We start from the raw sequence: 18674 nt of genomic DNA, 5'->3' as shown, positions 1-18674 counted from the left end.
AGGCAGGGAGTGGGACTGCGCCATTATGTTTATTAGAAGGTTGGCTTTCGGTGTGTGCTCTAGACAGATTACAGAATAAATACCTGCGCCTTGAGAACAGGAAGTCCACGATTCATACAAAGTGCTCACTACAGGAAGTTGCTGTGTCAAAATCCAGGCAAGGACCCAACTCGGGGCAGCCGCTCCTCCCCCACTGACCTCAACAAGGGCTGTGCTATGGTTTTTTATTTTATTATTTCTTTTATTTCTCTTTATTATTATTAATATTATTATTATTTGCTTTTGCTGTGGTCACTATCATTGGCAAAGTTCCTTTCCCCCTTTCCTGGACATGGGGTTCCTGTCTTTAAGATTCCACTCTGAGGCTGAAGGTGCCAAAAGCTGCTTGAGAAGTGGCCTTTGAACTCCATCTGGGAGGATGTTGAGAAGAAGGAAGCAGGAGAAATCATTCTTGGTTTTTAAAAAAAATTAAAAAAAAAAAAAAAAACCCCACAATCTACAGGTCATTTCTTACTCAGTCCGTGATCAAATTGCCCAAAAGAAAAATGAGAGGAGAAGCGGGCCAGTGGGCATCACTGGTCCTTCCTCCCAGGGCTGGGTGAGGAGGGTTGGATCCCCCAAGGCTTCAGGGGAAACTGAGGCTCCTTCCAGCCACAAGGGTAGGAAGGGAAAGGAGTAGGAGAAAAAAGGAGAGACAGAGAGCTCAATGCCTTGAAATAGACGTTTTCCCAACTCCTGGGCCACCTGCAGCCCAGCCCAGGCCAGCTCTCACTGTCACCTCTGCGTCCAGGAGATTCATTTAAAAAAAAAAAAAAAATCAAAAACAAAACCCCAAACAAAACAAAATCCAAAAGGAAAAGATTTGGGGGGACGAAGGAGGAAGGGAGGGAAGACAGGAAGGTAGAAGGGCAGGTCTCTGGATGCGTAATTCCCGAGCCACTGGGGGCCTGGGGGGGAAGATTCCCCAGCACCCCACTGCCTGCGTGGCGTTAGCTCGTCACGTAGTGTTTGGTGGACGGCTGCCCATACACCCTGTAGAAATCCTGGTGGCCAGGCTGCTGGGAGGCGTCGAGCCAGTCTCTGACCGCCAGGCCAGGAAGGGACTGGGGGACGGAGGGTGTGGGTGGGAGCGGGTGTGAGTACTCCTGCGAGGGCACTGTCCAGGGAAAGTGGCCGGAGCGGGGGTAGGGCTGGTGGCCACCGTGGTTGGCCACGGAAGAACAGTAACAGTTGTCCACAGAACAGACGAGAATCTTGCGGCCGCCATACTGGGGGAGCATGGGCTGCTGGGTGGCGGAGCCATTGGGATACTGTGATGGGGGGAACACAGGACTTGAATGCACTGGTTGGGCGCCGCCCGGCAGAGCCACCAAGTGCTGCGTGGAGCTGCAGGGCCCCAGGGGCTGCCCTGACTGGCCCTCGCCGCTGGCTGTGCCTGCTGCCCCATACTGGCTGCTCACGGGGCCTGACGACGTCTCTAGGAAACTGGCCTCAGGGAAGGCCGTTGAGTGCTTGCGCTTTTCCGCCCCAGAGCTGCTCACGCCACAAGGGTACAGGGGGACGCTCTGCAGGAAGGGCACCGGTGTGCTGAAGGGGCCTGCGGAGAGTTTGGGGCAAAAGTCGCCAAAGCTCCCATCCCAAGCAACCCAGGCCTCCTCTCCCCACTTTCTATCTATAGAAGCAAGCTCATCACATCATGCACTGTCTTGGTCAACGCTGCCTACCCCATTAGCAGGTGGATACTGTTATTATGCCCATTTTACAGCTGAAGAAACTGAAGTTTAGGGAGGTAAGATGGCTTTTCCCAAGGTCCAATAGCTAGAAGTGGCAAAGCCAGGATAGGAAGAAAAGTCTATCTGACTAGGCCATGCTGCCTCTCAGAGAGAAGGCTCTGGCATTCCTCCCTGCCCAAAGGGCGCTCTCTTTTCCATTGAGGATACCACCCTCACCTTCTAGCATCTTCCGCAGCTGCTTCTCCTTCTTGGCCACCTCATTCAGGAAGAGCTTGGAGTTCAGGTGGCCGATCTTAGGGGGAGAAAGGCTGCTGCCCGTGCAGGTCTGGGTCCTGGGGGCAGTGGACGGGGCATCTGCTGTGAGGAGGTATCACCGGTGAGCCTGCCCTACCTCCCCCCAGTGGGCCTGGCCCTCCCTGCCCTCCCCCAGACGTGCTCCCCTGGGGGCCAGTGGCCGTCTGCTTACCTGTCCATCAGGATTTTCACAGACTTGGTGTTCTAGGGGGAGAGAAAAGAGTTAGTCGGTGGGAAAGGCAACATGGGAGAACCACCCCATCCTCCGTCTCCCCAGGCAGGGCTGACTATCTGATTCCAGCCAAAGTGTGCTGCTAAGGGGGGGAGGGGAGTGTCTGCATTTCTAGAAGATACGAAGACCAGACATTTACTGAGCACTTACTATGTGATAAACATGCAAGTGGTTTCCATACATCCATCATTTTATCTACACAATTCCCCTGGGAGGAAGACGTTAGAGGCACTCAGTCCTTTATCAGAAATCCTTGGGGCCAGATGTGTCTTGGAATTTGGAATTTGCTGGGTTTTAGAAGGGGACTATGGTGCCTGTACTATATAGTACTTATGATCCCCAGTACGATACCATCGTCTAATACATCAACGTTCCTGCAGCCAAACGTTTGAATCCTTGTATCAAGCAAGATCAATAAAGACCATATATTGCCAACATGAATTCAGATCAATTTTTTCTGTAAAATGAGTTGTCAGAATTTTTTCTACTAGTGTTCAGAGGCTTTTAGAATTTGGAATTGTGGATAGAGGATAGTAAGTCGCTCTCTTATGAACCCCATTTTATTAGTGCCTGAACCCAGGCACAGGGCACATCTATGACCCACTCCCCAGCTAACGAAGCTAGAAAGAGCGGGGGTGGGAGGGCTCCGAAGCCACACAGGCTCTGGCTCCAAAACCCTGTGAGCATACTGTTGCGAGACACTCGCCGGGGAGCCAAGGCCCGCTGACTCCAACTGAGGCATGAGCCCAGGCCCAGCAGCGGGTCCCGGCCCCAGCCCACCTTCATGAAGCTGACGTCTTCTGTCTTGTCGAAGAGCAGCTGCAGGGAGCCCAGCAGCTTCTTGGCCTCCTGCATGCGCTCCCCGAGGTGCAGCGCCTGCGCTGCGTTCTCACTGCAGAACTTGGCCTGGGCCTTGTCCAGGACCTCCACCGTCTGCCGCAGGTCCTCGTCCAGCAGCTGGTGCAGCTTTTCATACTGTAGCCGCACCTCCTCCTTCAGCTGGCTCACCTTCTCCTGCAGGCACGGGGGTGCGAGTGGGTGGGCGGTGAGTCTGGGGGACCTCCGGCTGCTGCTCCCGCCGCTCTCACATCCTGGACGGCAGAGTCTGGGACGCCCACCACCCCCCAGGCTGCCCAAGGCTCCTGAGAGCAAGGTCTGACCCGCTCGGTCCCTGCTGGTAGCACAGGGCTCTGGGCCAGCAATCTCTGGCCCCGGGAGGGGCTCATCCACCGAGTAAATGACCTAGGGGTTCTGGCATGGAGTCGACCACACAACAGATCCCAGCCCAAATAAGGAACCAGCCCGAGGCCCTGCACCCAGGCCTCCCCACCATACCACCGGCTCGGGCTTAGCTACCTCCACCAGACGCTTGTCTGACTCAAGCTTGTAGAGTTGGTCCTCGATGTCCTGCTCTCGCTCCTCCAGACGGTCCTGCTGCTTCATCAGCATCTTCTGCAGGGACAGGTAGGGAATGGTCATCAGAGGGGGCTGCAGCTCTATCCCTCACCAAGGATGGGGGAGCACCACCCTTCCCTCTATAGAACAGACTCATCCTATAGATTGACTCGGATGGCCTCTGCCATCTAGCCCTTTCTGGCCCCCACGCAATCCCAGGGGCCTGGTGACAGCTGTCTGGCCAGCCCATTCCCTGGAATAGCTTCCCACACATATCTAAACCATGAGCTTTCTGAGGACAGGGTCAGGCCAGCCCCTGTTCTAAGTGCTTTTCCTGTATAGACTTATCTAATCATCCCAGTAATGCTGTGAGTTAAGTACTATTATTATCCTCCTTTCAGAGAAGAGGAAACCAGAGAGATTAAGCAATTCATCCAAAGTCACACAGCTAGTAAATGTCGGAGCTGGGATACAAACCCAGGTGATCTGGCGGTAGGGACTGTTCTCATACAAGGGAGGCCGCCTCTCTCTGGGGAGCTCCATCTTAGAGATGAGAGCCCTAAGATGCAGAGGGACAAACAAGCTTCCAAGGTCATACAGTCCCTCTGGCCAGCTCTCACCCTATATCTGCCTTACTGCACTTGGGGGTGTCAAGGGCAGCTACCCCTTCCTTTGCTCTTGATGCTGAGGGCTAAGCCTCTAAGTCCTTGCTAGCTCTCTCAGACTGTCAGCCGGACCCAGGTGGAAGGGAGACTCTGGATCTCCAAAGAACACAAGGCCAGTTTACTAGAAGGTGCCAGACCAAGCTGCTCTTCTCAGCCCTCCATCTCCTAACAGCCTAACCTGGCTGTTCCACCCAGCCTGTCCTCTTCCCTCACCAGACAGGCCTCTTCCAACATGGTCTCCTCCTGCTCAAGAACCCTCAATGACGCCCTCCTTCCAGCACTTTGGCCACAAAGGCTTTCTGACAACTTGACTTGTCCAGCCAGGTGGACGGCTCTCTTGTCCCCAAGGTTCCCTGCACATGGGGATTCCCTGCACGCTGCTGACATGGGGCCTCCTTCCTCCCTCTGTCCATCCTTCCAGGCCCAACTGAAGGCCCAACGACCTAGGGAACTTCCCATGGCCCATGCTCGATGCTTGTGCCGGGCCCTCCCTGTCCATCCCTGCCAGGCAGTGGGCTGTCACGTTGTGCCTCCCCTCTGTCGCTGTGCTGTGCGGTATGGCAGCTATGAGTCACATGTGGCTAGTTAAATGGAAGTGAATGGAAATAAATTCAGTCAAACATCAGTTCTCCAGTTGGGCCAGCCTCAGGTTCGAGTGCTCACTAGCTACCCGGAGCCAGGGGCTCGGGTACTGGACGCTACAGGCACCAAACATGGCCACGATCACAGAAACACCTATACGACAACACTATTCCGTAGTCAGCCTTGCACATTGTGGTCCCATCTCCCTGCAGAGCTCCAGGCCTGCTGAAAATAAGGTTTTGCTGCTCTTTTCCCACCTCCCTTCCTGGCCAGGCCACACAGGGGCCACAGCTCCCTACCGATGCTGAGCAGGTTGACTGAACTAAGCCGTGGTTTTGCTACAATGTAAGGTTTGCAAAGCAGGCGGCACAGAACAGGGCTCGCACAGTCCACTCTACGAGCAGTGGTTTTTTTTCTTCCTCTGTGTGGGCCTCAGAGACCCTCAAGTTCAGCCGGTTTCCTAGAGACAAGCTGCCACCTGTCCCTTCCTGGCTCCTCCAACCCATTTTACATTTGGGGAAACCAAGTCCAGCAAGGGTGTTTGGTGACCTCGCTGTGAGCTGGTATCTGCCCTGGAAACAAAAACCAGGACCCGGGGGACAGGAGGAGGTGGTGGGGGAAGGCTCTCAGCTTCTAAGCTGGAGAAGCTGGGGGTCCACCTGCCCTGCCCCCACTCCAACAACTTGACCACTGACCTAGGACAGGACCTCTAAGAACCAGCCCCAGGAGACTGTGACCTGCCCCCAGCGCTTTGTCCTTCCAGCAGGTCCCCCGCACGGGTCCAACATGCAGAGGGGTCTGCTGTGAGCCTCAGAGTCAGAACCTGTGGGAAACACAGCTGGGCAGGGGGCAGAAAGAGCAGTCACGCATCCTCCCTGGGAAACTGCCCACCGCTATAGGAGGAGGGCAGGCAGCAACTGTGCAGCACTGCTCAGAACAATCTGGGCCCGGGCCCCCCTCATGCGGCTGCTGCACACGGCTACACACATACTTGCATCCAGCCCCTACACAGCGAAGGCTGGGCCCCCGAAGGCCCCAGACGATTAGGGGAGGCCTGCCATAAAGGCAAGGTCACCAGGACTCCCCTTCAGGAACATGAGGGTCTATAAGAACTGGCCCCAAACTGTTGCCCTCTCGCTGCCTTGCACCCACATTCAGAGAACAGGGCACCCCCCTCCAGACGTGTCTCAGATTCCTGGCCGCTCTTGTCTTTTCCGTGCTCAGGATATCCGCGTGCCCAGGCTTACACCTGCACACCGTGGTCTCCCTGCATAACTACTTCCCAGGACCAAACCCATCGGCATCCAATCAGGGACAGACCTGGGGCTGAGCCCGATGAGGGGCAGGAAAGAGGCAGCCTCGGGTAGGGTCTCAGACCAATTTCTCCATGAGGCCTGGAAGGGGGGGCTGTTACACTCCCACCCTCCAGAGCAGTGGGAAGCCCCTCTCCCACCCACCAGCAACCCCTTCAAGGAATTCTTAGCTGACTCCTCAGGGAAGAGCCAAAGGAGCCACCTCCCGTCCAGTCCTGGGGCAGAGCTCAGCCTTGTCCCTCTTCTAGGCTTTTCTCAGAGCCTTTCCTGGCAGTGCTTCTACTCTGGATCTTGCATGCCCAGCAAGGCAATGGCCACACTCTAGGGCAGGTGGTGGGTTTTATTTACCCTCCCCCAGCACAGAGGCCATGGAGCTCCTGTCTCTGTTACAGGGGTAGGTAGGGGCAGGGGCAGAAATGGGAAGGAAACTGGCCAAGGGTTGCCAGTCATCACGGAGGGCTGGGAGGGGGGCCCAGGGCCCCATGCTGGCCAGCTCACCCTTGCAGAACTGCCCTCCCTTGAGGCCCGCTGATCTTAATCCTGCTATAGACAAAACCTGGGGGAGGCAGGGGGTTGTGGGGATCACTGTTACCTCAGGCACTGGGAAACTGGGAGAAGGGACAGGAATATCTACTCACTGCCTCTTCCGTAGCCCTCACCTCAATGAGGTTACCGAGAAGCTGGAAGATGGGAGACAGGAAGCAAGACTGACCCCTGCCCCCCACTACCAGCAGTCTCTTTCAGTCCCAAGGTCCAGGAAATCGCTGAGGGCTGAGGCCCCACTTCCCACCTGGGAAAAACACACAGCTGAGAGATAGGACCAGATTTTCCAGCTTGATTCAGAGCATGGGCTCCCAACGCAGGGCGGGGTTGGGGGGGGGGGGCTTTACGAACTGCTCCCAGCCCGCAGTGAGTCACCTGCACTGTGGCACACCTCAAGGGCGCAGGTACAGGAGCAGAGCAGAGCGGGGACCTGAGGGCTGGCGCAGCGGGGCTGGAGGGCCCAGGCCTCTGGCAGGAGGGAGGAGGAACAATACCAGGCCCAGCTCTACTCAGCAGCCCCCCCACCCCGCCCTGATGGGACCCGCTCACTCCTGGCCTTGGCCCTTAGGCCCTTTGTGATCTGCTCCTGGGCCTGTGAGGGCAGAAGCATCAGAAAGCCCCAGAGGCACTCCGTTCCCATCCCATCACACCTGGCAGGGAGGAGAAGCAGGCCCCAGAACATCCTGCTGCCCAGGGTTTCAGGCTCTGCCTTGAGCTGCTCCCTCTGGTGCCCCTCCCGACTCAGAGAGGGGGCACGTCTAGCTCGGAAAGCCTCACATCCCTCTGGAGTCTAACTGGTCAGGCCCAGCTGGTATTTCCGACGCCAGACTGGACTGGGCAGACGGGTGAGGCCAGGGGGCCTCTAGGCTGCATAAAAGTTAATAAATAATAATAATAAAACCCTCAAGTCAACCTTGAAGAGAAGCAAGGTCAGGAGGGAACAGGGCCCCAGGGGCTGGGCCAGAGGCAGGACCGTGGTTTTCAAACAGGGCCAGGGCTGGGTCCAGCAGCCCCTGTGGTGGTGGTGGAGGCAGGGAGAGGCAGGGGAGCAAGAAGAGGGAGCTGGGCAGCTACACACCTTTCTCTGCTCAGGCTCCTGTCCGGAGAGCACTCATCCCAGCTCCCACTTGGGCTGCAACCCCTGCTCAGGGCTACCCTCTCCTAGCCTCCTTCCCAGGCTGCCACACCTGCCCACCACCCTCTACCCCGACTCTCTCCCTGAAGCCCTCTTCCCCGGAGTATGCTGGCCTCCACTCTCCCTGGGCTAGAGCTCTCTCCCCTGGTTTCAGAGCAGCTGCTGCCTGCCCTAGACGCCCTGTCCTGGCCTCGGCCCCTGCCTCGGGCTACCCAGTGGACAACCCCCCTTGGGGGGGGGGGGGTGCAGAGGCAACCAGAGACACAGAGAGGCGAGGTTGCAGGGCAGGAGCTGGGTGAGGAGAGCAGCAGCAGCTCAGAGACAAGCCCCGGCAGACCCCAGAGAAGGTTTCCCAGCTGCAGAGTGGAATTAGCTTTTGCCATGCAGAGAGCAGCGCTCTGGGGCAGCAGAACAAAGAGGCGAGAGAGAAAGCCCCCCTTTGTCTGGGCTTGAATGCCAGGCCAGCCGGGAAGGAAGGCTTTCCCAGAGCCAGCGATGAGGCCATCCAGGCCTGCCTGCTCTGTCCAGGGCAGGGGCCCAGGCTGGGCCCACCTTCTGCCTCTGCCCACCCACAAGGCCTTCAACACAGCCTGGCAGGACCGGCCCGGACCTCGGCCTCCAATGCCTGCCTCAGGCAGCAAGCTCCCCCTTTGGTGAATTCCCTCTTTCCAGCCCCTCCGCAACACCCCCACCAGCTGAGAAAGTCACACAGGACTCAGAGCCGGAGCAGCAGCCGTGTGCCAGCAGCACGGGGCGGACGGTCCTGCGGAGCCACTCAACTCCCAGCCCCAGGTACCCGGTAGGCCGGACATGCGGCCACCCGCCTCGCTCAGGGACGTGCGCCCACACGCCTTCCTGACCCCGCAGCCACACACAAGACCACCACGCAGCCAAGTCAGTCACGCACACGGTACTTCCTCGGAGAGACACGTGGGAGATACAGCAAATCAGTCACATGGTGAGAGACACAACCAGACACGCTGGTTACACACGCACGCGCGCACACACACCTGCAGACGGAATGCCTGCACAGCCACCCAGGGCCGCGGGAGGCAGAACAATCCACAGGGCATGTGGGACAGGCACCGGGCTGTGTCAGCAGGACCATGGGGTGGAGGTGGGGCCTGGGCCTCTGCCTGGGACCCACGGCCCACCTTCCTTGCGGACTCAGGCTCATCAAGGAAGGGGCACCCCACACACACCCCAGCTACCCTCAGACCTGGGAGGTCAGGAATAGGATTGGGGGAGGAGGGAGCAGCAGAGCCTGGTGCTGCCTCAGTTGGGCCGGGCTGGGGCAGCCCCTCGCTCCCACAGCCTACCCAGAGATAAACACGTGGGGCCAAGCCATCAGATCCGCTCCAGGGTACCAGTGCAAGCCCTCCAGCCTGGGGGCCATGCAAGCGGCGTAAGCTCACCTCTAGCAGCTACAAACCCCAAGTTGGCCTGAGCAGTGGGATCCCCAGGCCCTCCCCAGAGAACATCTCCTCTCGACACTAAACCTACAAGAAGCAAGGAAAAGGGTTCTGACAACATTTCTAGCCTTGATCTGGGGTCCTAGAAATGCCACAGAGGCACACTATGACCTGACCACACACATGCGCATACACACACACACACCAAACACCCTGAATAGCTCCTCAGCATGTACATAGGCCTTATCTTGGGTTTTCTTTCCAGGCTGAAGATGGTTATGAGGTAGGGATGCTCCCAGCTTACCCCAGTTCCCTAATGCTCAGATGAACCCTTAAACCAGGGGGCTGGAAGAGGGTTTTACCACCTACCACTGCCAGGCTCAAACCTATCTGGATATCCCAATTATGGGAATTTAGCCTCTCAGGGCCCCAAAGGGGTCTAGGTCCATCCCAGAGGGGTCTTTGGGGCCCACCCAGTGTATACCAAGGCTTCAGGGCAATGGGGCCTACACTGGCCTCCCAAGGACAGAGTGGAGCAAGAGTTGGCAGGCCTGACTCTGGGTCCCCTGGTACCCTCCAGGCTGGAGAGAAGCCCGGCCTGCTTTCCCACTGGGCCCCTGCTCCGGACGACTGGCCCACGCTCCTATGGGTGTTTCTGAGTATGGGACTGGGGCCACCAGGGAGAGGTTGATCTGTTTCCTATTTGTAGCCAATAGGGCATGTCAGCGGGCTCCCCCACCACCACCTCCCTCCCAGGGAGGACAGAAGCGGAAGCACAAGAAGAGGGGCTGTACTTGAAGGCATGCGCCAGGTCTCCATACATCTGCTCCTACATCCCAGAGCATTCTGTTGCTCTCTCCCTCCGCGGCGTCAGCAGAGGCCCCCAGGCAAGGGAAAAAGAGGCCCAAGGAAAGGCCCCGCCCCCTAGCTGGAGGACAGACAAGGCACACCAGGTTCGTCCATTCAGGTTCCCCCACAGCCCTTCCCCGCCCCTGAGGGTGAGGCCCCTCTTCCTCCATATTCAATAAAAAAGTCCAACTCACAGTGAGTGGCCCTGGCCTATTGAAGGGTTTCCAACTCCAGTGCCCTGGGTCACCGGAGAGAATCTGGAGGGCTAGGGAGGGGGCTCCAGGAGGGGGATGAGACTCAGACTGCTGGGCACAGATGCTGAGCGCACAGAATTGCACATCTGGCCCTGAAGCAACCCCACTATTTGTGAGCCTGCCCGCTCCAGGAGCAAAAATGAACACGAGCACACACACACACACACACACACACACACAGGCACACACATGCACGCACACAGCTGCTGACAAAAGTTCAGCACTTCCTTCCCATCCAGTTCCTCCCCTGAGCCAGGATCAGGGACCTGCTGGTGGGAACCCCAGAGTACACTCTGCACGCAGGGGCAAACCACCTCCCCCTCCTCCCCGGCCCCCAACTGTACAGATGAGAGACAGGTGCATTTAAGGGCAAAGCAGTCTCAGACGCCTGCAAACACAGACACACATCTAAAGATACCCTCCTACTACCGAATCAGGCACAATTATGTTTTCTCCGCACCCAAATGAAAAACACCCCTAGCACTCAGACAGAGTTAAGAGCAAAAGCGTGGGTGCAGGGACACACTCACTTATCACCCCGGCTGCTGCCCCCTCCCCGGTTCCTTTCAGCCACATCTCTGATTTTCCCTTCCTGTCACTTTTTCTGCTGCCAATCCCAGGACAGAGAACTGGACAGCGCTCCTTCCTCCTGCCTCTGCGCTCTCTCCTCCTCTCCTGGCCTTTCCATCTTTATTAATAGCAGCAGCTTCCCAATACTGAGAAAAGTCTGGGCTCTGCCTGCCCTGAGTTGGGGGTGGACACCAGGGGCTCATCAGCTTCCCCTGGGCTGGAAAGAGGAGAATAGCTCCTCTTTCCATCCCCTCCACTTCCTTTAAGAAACCAGAGGTCCTGTCCTGGTACAAAAACCCAGAGCTAGCCCATCTGATTGGAAACTAATTATACAGTAAATTTTATTTGTTATCCCTGCCCTCAGTCTCTGGTGGCCCTCCTGCCTTTTGTTAGTTGTATGTGTATGTTTTTTAATTGCTAAACAGTGACTCATTCTGACTGGCCCCCCCCCCCCAACAGGAAACAGCCCCCGTCCAGAACCGTCCCCTGCTCAGAGCTTCCTCATACCCAAGCTCCCCACTGGCCTCCACCAGCCTCTGGGGGGGTCCCCACCCAGCAAACACTCCTGGTCCAACCAAAGCCCAACCTCACCCCCATGATATCACACCCAGGCTCCAAGCTGGGGCTTCGAGATGGCTCAGTCTCAGGCCAACCCTTTCCTTCTGGTATGACTCAACCCTGAAAGCCAGGGGACCAGGGAGGGACCTAGGAGGAGCCCCCCTCCACTGAAGGGGACGGAAGTATTGCCTCAGTCCAGCTCCAAAGCCAGGCCCAGAGGCCTGAGGGGGAAGGCGGTTTTGACATTGGCTGCTGCCGCCGGGTGTATACAATGGGAGGGGATGCGGTTCCGTAATCACCCAGCCGGCAGCCCAGGGGAGCCAGCTGCCTGAAACCAGATTGCAAGGCAGCTCAACCTTAAACCCACAGGATTCTTTTTCCGTCTTCCACTTCCCCTCCCCAAATGTGGGAGGGCTGTGATAGAGGGCTGGGCTGGGAGAAAAGGGCTCAGGGTGGTGAAGACACATACTTCAAGGTTTGTTCATCGGACGCAGGCAACACACACAGGCTCACCGAGGGCACTGTTTCTCACACATGAAGAGCAGGCTACTGGGAATAATCAGAATGGCTGAGACACTGTTCAGTGGGGCCGCTGGCCAGTCCAGGCCTCCTCCAGATAGATACCAGAGTTCTGTTCTCCCTCCGGAAGCTCCCCTCCACCCCACCCCCCCAGTGTGTTTCCAATAGGGCTTGAAAGGAACATGGCTGCTTTTGTTTACTTCCTCATTGGTATGCCAGCATCATGGATCGTGTCAGCCACAGCCGCGGCTCCAGGACACTCATTACATAAACAGCAGCTGGAGAAGCAGGACCTGGGTCACTGCCTTGGTGACTTCCTATAGGGCCCACAGAAACAAGGCTGGGGAAGGGAGCTGTGCGCACAACAGACAAGCAACACCCAAACTCTACTCCTCACCTCAATTCTAGAAATAACTCAAAAGATGGACCCTAGGAGTGCAGGTGCAGGAACGCATCAAGGGGGGGGGGGGGCTTCTTCCCAGGACACTGCCCCTAAACTTTCAGGATAGCAGAGTTTGGAAGGGGGCCTCTGGACTGATGTTACCAGAGTTGGCCTGTCTGGAGGGGTGGTCCCGGGCGGTAGGGAGCGCGCGCGTGTGTTTGCGTGCGGGTACTTGCCCGGATCTCATTCCTCCGGATCTCCACGTCGCACACCGAGTGTCCCTGATGCGCACCGCTGTAGTAGCAGCAGTACTGGCACACGGCCACCTGCTCGGCCTCACAGTGGTAGAGGCGGTAGGCGTTGTGCTGGGGGCAGCTCCAAGCCCGCACGTCGTCCGCCTCCACCAGGAGGTGCCCGCGGGCGGTGGAGGGCTGCTGCAGGTGCGTCTGCACGTGGGACTGGCAGCAGGGCGCCTCGCAGCGCAGGCAGACCTTCTGCGCGGGCAGCGGGGGGCCGCGGCGGCAGAACACGCAGTGCAGCGCCGCAGGCGGCTTCTCCACGTGCAGGGCGTTGAACTTCTCCACGATGTTGGTGAGCTTCAGGTTCTTCTCCAGGCCCGGCTTCTGGTTGTAGGCCTGGTTGCACTCCGGGCAGCGCACCAAGCCGCTGTCCTTGGCCCACGCCTCGCCAATGCAGCCCCGGCAGAAGTTGTGCTTGCAAGGCAATTGCACCGGCTCCACGAAGACATGCAAGCAGATGGGGCAGATGAGCTCCTCCTCGAAGCAGTTCTTCCAATTCTCCGCCATGGCGGCCGCGGGCAGGGGGCCCGGGCGGGCCTCCCCCACTGCCCAACTCTGCGGGTCCGTCCCGTGCAGCTGCAGGCCCACCGAGCCCCGAGCTCCGGCCCCAGGCAGTCCCGACAGTCGCTCAGTCACCAGCGCCTTCCGCGCGCCTGCCCCCCAGAGGAGGGAGCTTCGGTCCTCCCGCCGCGCGCGCAGCCGGCTGCGTCTCCTCCTCCTCCCGAGCGCCTAGCGGGAGGCGGCGGACTGCGCCAGGGCCGCGGCCGGGACACCAGCCCTGGAGAGGAGCGCCGGGGTCCAAATTCCATATAAGAGGCCGCCCCCGCCCCGGTCCGCCCGGCTAGGCCAGCGGCGGCCCGCGGCCTGCGCCCGGCTTCGCGGCTGACATTGGGGCGCGCCCCGCAGCGGACAGAGCCCGGGAGCCGCACACTTCCTCCAGCGGCGGCGGCGGCGATAGGGCTCCTTCCCGGCTCGCCCGCGCAGCACCTCACTCGCCGCGTCCGGGGTCCGAGAAGCCGGGGAAGCGGGAGCGGCCAAGCCGAGGGCAGCTAGATCGGGAGCGGGCGGGCGAGGCGAGCTGGCGGTCCCCGGGCCGCAGCGCAGGCGCCCCCCGGCTGGCCGGCCGGGTGCGGGTGCGGGCTGCGGGGCGCAGGCGGGCCGACTCCGGGGCGCTGCGTGCGCGCAGGGGCAGTCATTCAGATGAAATTCCAGTCCCCGGCCAGAGACACCAGCCCGCCTCTGCCTTCCTCCTCCCTTCACAAATAGAAACGGAAGGGGGAGGGAGAGAAGTGGAAAAAAAAAAAAAAAAAAAAAAAAAAAACCAACCAGAAAGGGAGGGAGAAGCCCCGGCGGTCCTCCGGCCTGACCCCCTCTTCGCGACTTCTGCGCTTCCCCGAGGCCGGGCGCCCGCCGCCCCCGCCGCAGAGAGACCCCGCTCTTGGTTTCCGCGCTGGGCGGGCGCCTCGGCTCTGCCGAGGAAAACAAGGATTGATCAAACTAGAAAGGAATTTTTCTCAACTGCTAATGAACAGGAGGTTCGGCTCCCGGCCCTCCCCTCCCCCCCCGCCCCGGCCCTCCCCCTTCGCCACCCCGGCCCCCCTCCCCCCCACTTTCTTTTCTTCTCGGCCTCTGCTCCCGCCTGGAAGGCTTGGGGCTGCGGTCGGAGCCAGCCTGCGGCGGTGGGGCCGGGCCGAGCCAGCCGGGCCAGGCTGCCTCCCTCAGAGCCCAGCCATCTTGGGCTCCTGGCAGCGGCCGCGGTGGCCAGGGGTCCGGGCGCGCTCGCTCGAGGGTCCTGCAGCGGGCTTTCTCTCTCTCTCTCTCTCTCTCTCTCGGTGGGTTTTTTTTTTTTTAAGGGGAGGGCTGGCGGCCTCCCTTAAATTAGGAGAGAGAGCGAGGAGAAAATGCCAAGTCCCGATTTCTCTCCACCTCTGCTCCACCCACCCCGGTCCTTTCCAAAAAATAAAAAAAGATTAGAATTGGAAGAAGTCGGCAGAAAGGCGAGCTCCGGCGGCCCCCGGCTGCTGCCCAGGCGACGCGTCCGGGGCGGGCCCACGCCAGTCGCTCTGTCTGTGGGTCCGTTTGTCCGCCCGAAGCTTCACAACTGAGGGGAGGGCACTTCGGGCAGGGTCTCCGCAGCGGCAGTCGCCTCAGAGCTTTATCCTCAGATCAAAAAAAAAGAAAGAAAGAAAAAAAAAAAACACCCAACACTCTCATCAGGGCCACCTTCAGCCATCTTGCGCGTATTATTATTTCAGAAATAATCTGTTTAATAAAAATAGCTGCGTCTCTGGCCCCCTCCCCCGCATTCTGGGCTCCCCGCCCCCTTTTAATAATAATCTCGATAATAAAAATGATCTGCGCGCTGGGCAGTTCTTTTCCTGCCTCTGCTCGCTACGGCCCCGGCTGTCCCCCCAGGAAGGGGGCGCCGGGGGGGCGCGGCTGGGGCTGGGGCGGGGGTGAGTCCCTGCTGCCCGTCAGTCGGCCCCCTCCGCCTCAACAGCGAGGGAAGGGCGCCCTCGCCGCTACCTCGCCTTTGGAAGGAGGGCGGGCGGGGGAGGGGCCCCGGCTCTTGGGACCGGCTGGAGGGGCGCACAGGGGTCCCCGATCTTCCCGCCACAGTCTGGCCTCGGAGTCTGCAGCCGGGGGCGAGGGGATACAATGGGCTCCGAGCAGAGTGCGTCCGGCAGGGTGGAGATGCGGGTGGGTAGGGGTCTGCGGTGAGCCGGACTCTCGAGGTAGAGCGGAGACAGGCGGAGGGTGGTGTCCCTACATCAAGGCCGGTCCCGCTACACGGGAAGGGGGCGGGGAGACGGGGAGGGGGACGGGTGGAGAAAGCGGCAGCGCAACTGCGGCGCCTTTAATCAGCACCCGCTAGTTCGGCCCACCCGGCACTGGAGACCCGGACAGGGAGGGGAGGGGAGGATAAGGGCGGGGCGTATTGTCCGGAAGTGCTGTTACAGCTGCTGAAGCTCCCGGCTCCTCCCCTTTTTCCTGTCTGGAGTTGGGGCTGTTCCGGAGGCTGCTCCCGCTATTGGTCCCCAAGCTAAGGCTCCGCCTCTCTAGGGCGGGGCAGACGCGAGAGCCTCACGTGACTTGCACTTACTTCGGTACACTAAACACTAGGGTGGGAGGAGAGTTCCGCGCTACTTAAAAGGGCGATGATGCCGCTGCGTAGTGGGACCACCTCTTCCTGGGCTTTTTCATCGGTAGCTCTCTTTACCTGGGAGGAAAGGGAGGGTTTATCAGTCTGCTCCTTCTGTCTGATGTAAGTGAACAGGGAACTGCAAAGGTTCACTGTGGCTCTTTCTCCATGTCCTTAATACTTTCTCCCACATATCTGACACTTAAAACTACCAAGCAAAAAAGGCGTTGTAATCCCTTTTCTATTAATAAGGGAATGAAGACTTAAAGAAGTGGAGTAGTCTGCTGGAGGTCGATGGGTCAGTTAACAAATATTTTAACAAAAGCCTGGAAGTGCCAGGCATTTTTCTGGGCCCTGGGATTCCCTGGAGAACATGTGCCTAAAAATAAGGATAATAATGATTAATACTAATATAATCATATCATAAATATTGTTATTTTATAATATATATAAATATTAGTGTTACATATACAGGATAATTTCTATGATAGAGAGTAAGGGGCTCACAGGGCTCCTCAGAAAAGTGACATCTGAGCCAAGACCTGAACATTCAGGAGTCATCAGGTCATTAACAACCCTGGGAAATAGTGCTTCAGTCAGAAGAAGAAACAAATGGGAAAGCAACAGATTAGGCATGCTCCAGGGCAGAAAGAGGCCCTCCAAGGGAGAAGACAAGTAGGGGGCCAGAACACACAGGGTCTTCTAGGTCATGGTAAGGAGTTTAGACTTGAAGATGGTTATGAGAAGTCCTCAGATTTGGGATAAATTCTGGAAGTAGTGCCAACAGGAATAGATAAGGATTAGATATGGGGTGGTGAGGAATCACATGTTAACAGGAATGGGATAGCAACGGGATCAAGATGTGCTTATCACTGTATATAGTATGTCCTTTTGAATTTCCAAAATGTTACCAGGTGTATAAAATTTTTTATCTCTCCAAAATGTTTAAGTGATTCTTAGGAGTTGGCCCTCAGCAAGTCTGCATGGTGGTGGCACACATCAAGAAGGAGAGAATTGAAGAGAATGAGCTTGGGTGGGGAGATTTTTCAGTAGCTCTAAGTTAAATTTGAGTTGGCTCCGATATCCCAGTGGCGATGTTGCAAAGACAATCGTATATACAAAGTTGGGGGAAGGTTTGTACTGCGATTATAGATTTTGGAGTCATCAGCAATTACATTCTGAATGGTACAACTGAGATTCAAATCCAATTCAGAGTAACCAACCAGTGGGTCCCTGATCCTTCCATAAAATCAGAGGGCCTCGCTGCTCTAGGAATTCTGTCTCCTTATTCCTGACTGGGGGGCTAATGTGGGTCCTTCAATGACAGAGCCCCTGTGTCTTCAGCCCTTTGCATTCTCCCCACCCCGCATGGGAGATCTTTTGTTGAATGCATGAATAAATGAATGCCTGCATGTCTGAATTAACAAACAAGGATAAAACAGCTTCCAAGCCTAATCCTTAATCACATGCTCTAAAGATGGTACAGAGAAACAACAAAGTCTAGTTTGGAGTTGTTGGAGGGTCCTTCTCTGGCTTCCTCACCAATGCCCTCCGGGATAATCTAAAGGATTCCTCACATTCCTCACCTTTCTAGACCGCTCCCCTTAATTTGTAAGATACGATACTCTTCTGGGTTTTTTCTTATCTTTCTAACCACAGACTTCTCCAATTTCCATCTCATAAATGTTGACAGTCCTCAGAGCCCTGCCCTCCATCCTATCCTCTTACTAATCTATACCTGCTCCCTGAAGCCCCTCACTCCTAAAGCTTTACTACTGTCTGTAACCTGGTGGCTTCCCACTCACCATCTCCAGTCCAGAAGTTCACCTTCCTGGCTGCAGGTGTAGCCAACCCTGCCATCCCCCTGGATGTCTCACAGGCACGTTGAATTCAATGTATCGGAAACTAAACTCGTCATCCTCTTCATATTCCAGCCCATTTTCCTCCACTGTGTCCCCCATCTCAGTCAGTGGGACCTGTCAGCAGCTTAGTGACCAAGCCAAGGATCAGGGAAGCGACATTAATATCTCCCTTTCACCTCGCTTAGCCATCCAATCAGGTGTTATAGATGCTTCTCTCTCTCTCTCTTTAAGATTTTATTTATTTGTCAGAGAGAGAGAGAGAGAGAGAGCACACGAGAAGGCAGAGTGGCAGACAGAGGCAGAGAGAGAAGCAGGCTTCCCGCTGAGCAAGGAGCCCAACCAGGATCCTAGGATCATGACCTGAGCCAAAGGCAGTGGCTTAACCAACTGAGCCACCCAGGCATCCCTCTCTCTCTTTTTAATTAAGGGTTTATTTATTTATGAGAAAGAGAGAGAGAGAGAACATGCCTGCAAGCGCAAGCCAGGGGAGAGGCAGAGGGAGAGAATTTTACAGCAGACTCCAGACTCCCCATTCATCACCGAGATTCGATTCCATCTCAGGACCCCAAGATGATGACCTGAGCTGAAACCAAGAATCGGACATTCAACCAATTGAGCCACCCAGGCGCCCCTATAGATCCTTCTCTTAAATATCTCTCAGGTCGGGGTACCTGGGTGGCTCAGTGGGTTGAAGCCTCTGCCTTCAGCTTGGGTCATGATCTTGGGGTCCTGGGATTGAGCCCTGTGTCGGGCTCCCTGCTCAGCGGGGAGCCTGCCTCCCCTTCTCTCTCTGCCTGCCTCTCTGCCTACTTGTGATCTCTGTCAAGTAAATAAATAAAATCTTTTAAAAAAAAGAAAAAAAGAGGGGCACCTGGGTGGCTCAGTGGGTTAAGCCTCTGCCTTCAGCTCAGGTCATGATCCCAGGGTCCTAGGAT

General features: G+C 57.2%; 1 protein-coding gene across 1 annotated transcript; it reads right to left on the bottom strand.

The window, feature by feature from the left end:
- Positions 1-220: 220 nt before the first annotated feature.
- On the bottom strand, positions 221-13583 carry TRIM8 (tripartite motif containing 8). The gene is made up of 6 exons (XM_046027467.1): positions 12673-13583; positions 3616-3711; positions 3040-3273; positions 2200-2231; positions 1950-2065; positions 221-1597 (listed from the first exon to the last, which is right to left on the bottom strand). Exons 1-6 carry the CDS (start codon positions 13240-13242, stop codon positions 990-992), a joined length of 1656 nt encoding a protein of 551 aa, XP_045883423.1. The 5' UTR covers positions 13243-13583; the 3' UTR covers positions 221-989.
- Between the last annotated feature and the right edge of the window lie 5091 nt (positions 13584-18674).

The sequence above is a fragment of the Meles meles genome, chromosome 13 (assembly GCF_922984935.1).
Source record: "Meles meles chromosome 13, mMelMel3.1 paternal haplotype, whole genome shotgun sequence".
In the NCBI taxonomy this organism is placed as follows: Eukaryota; Metazoa; Chordata; class Mammalia; order Carnivora; family Mustelidae; genus Meles; species Meles meles.
This window is presented reverse-complemented; position numbering and strand designations above follow the sequence as displayed.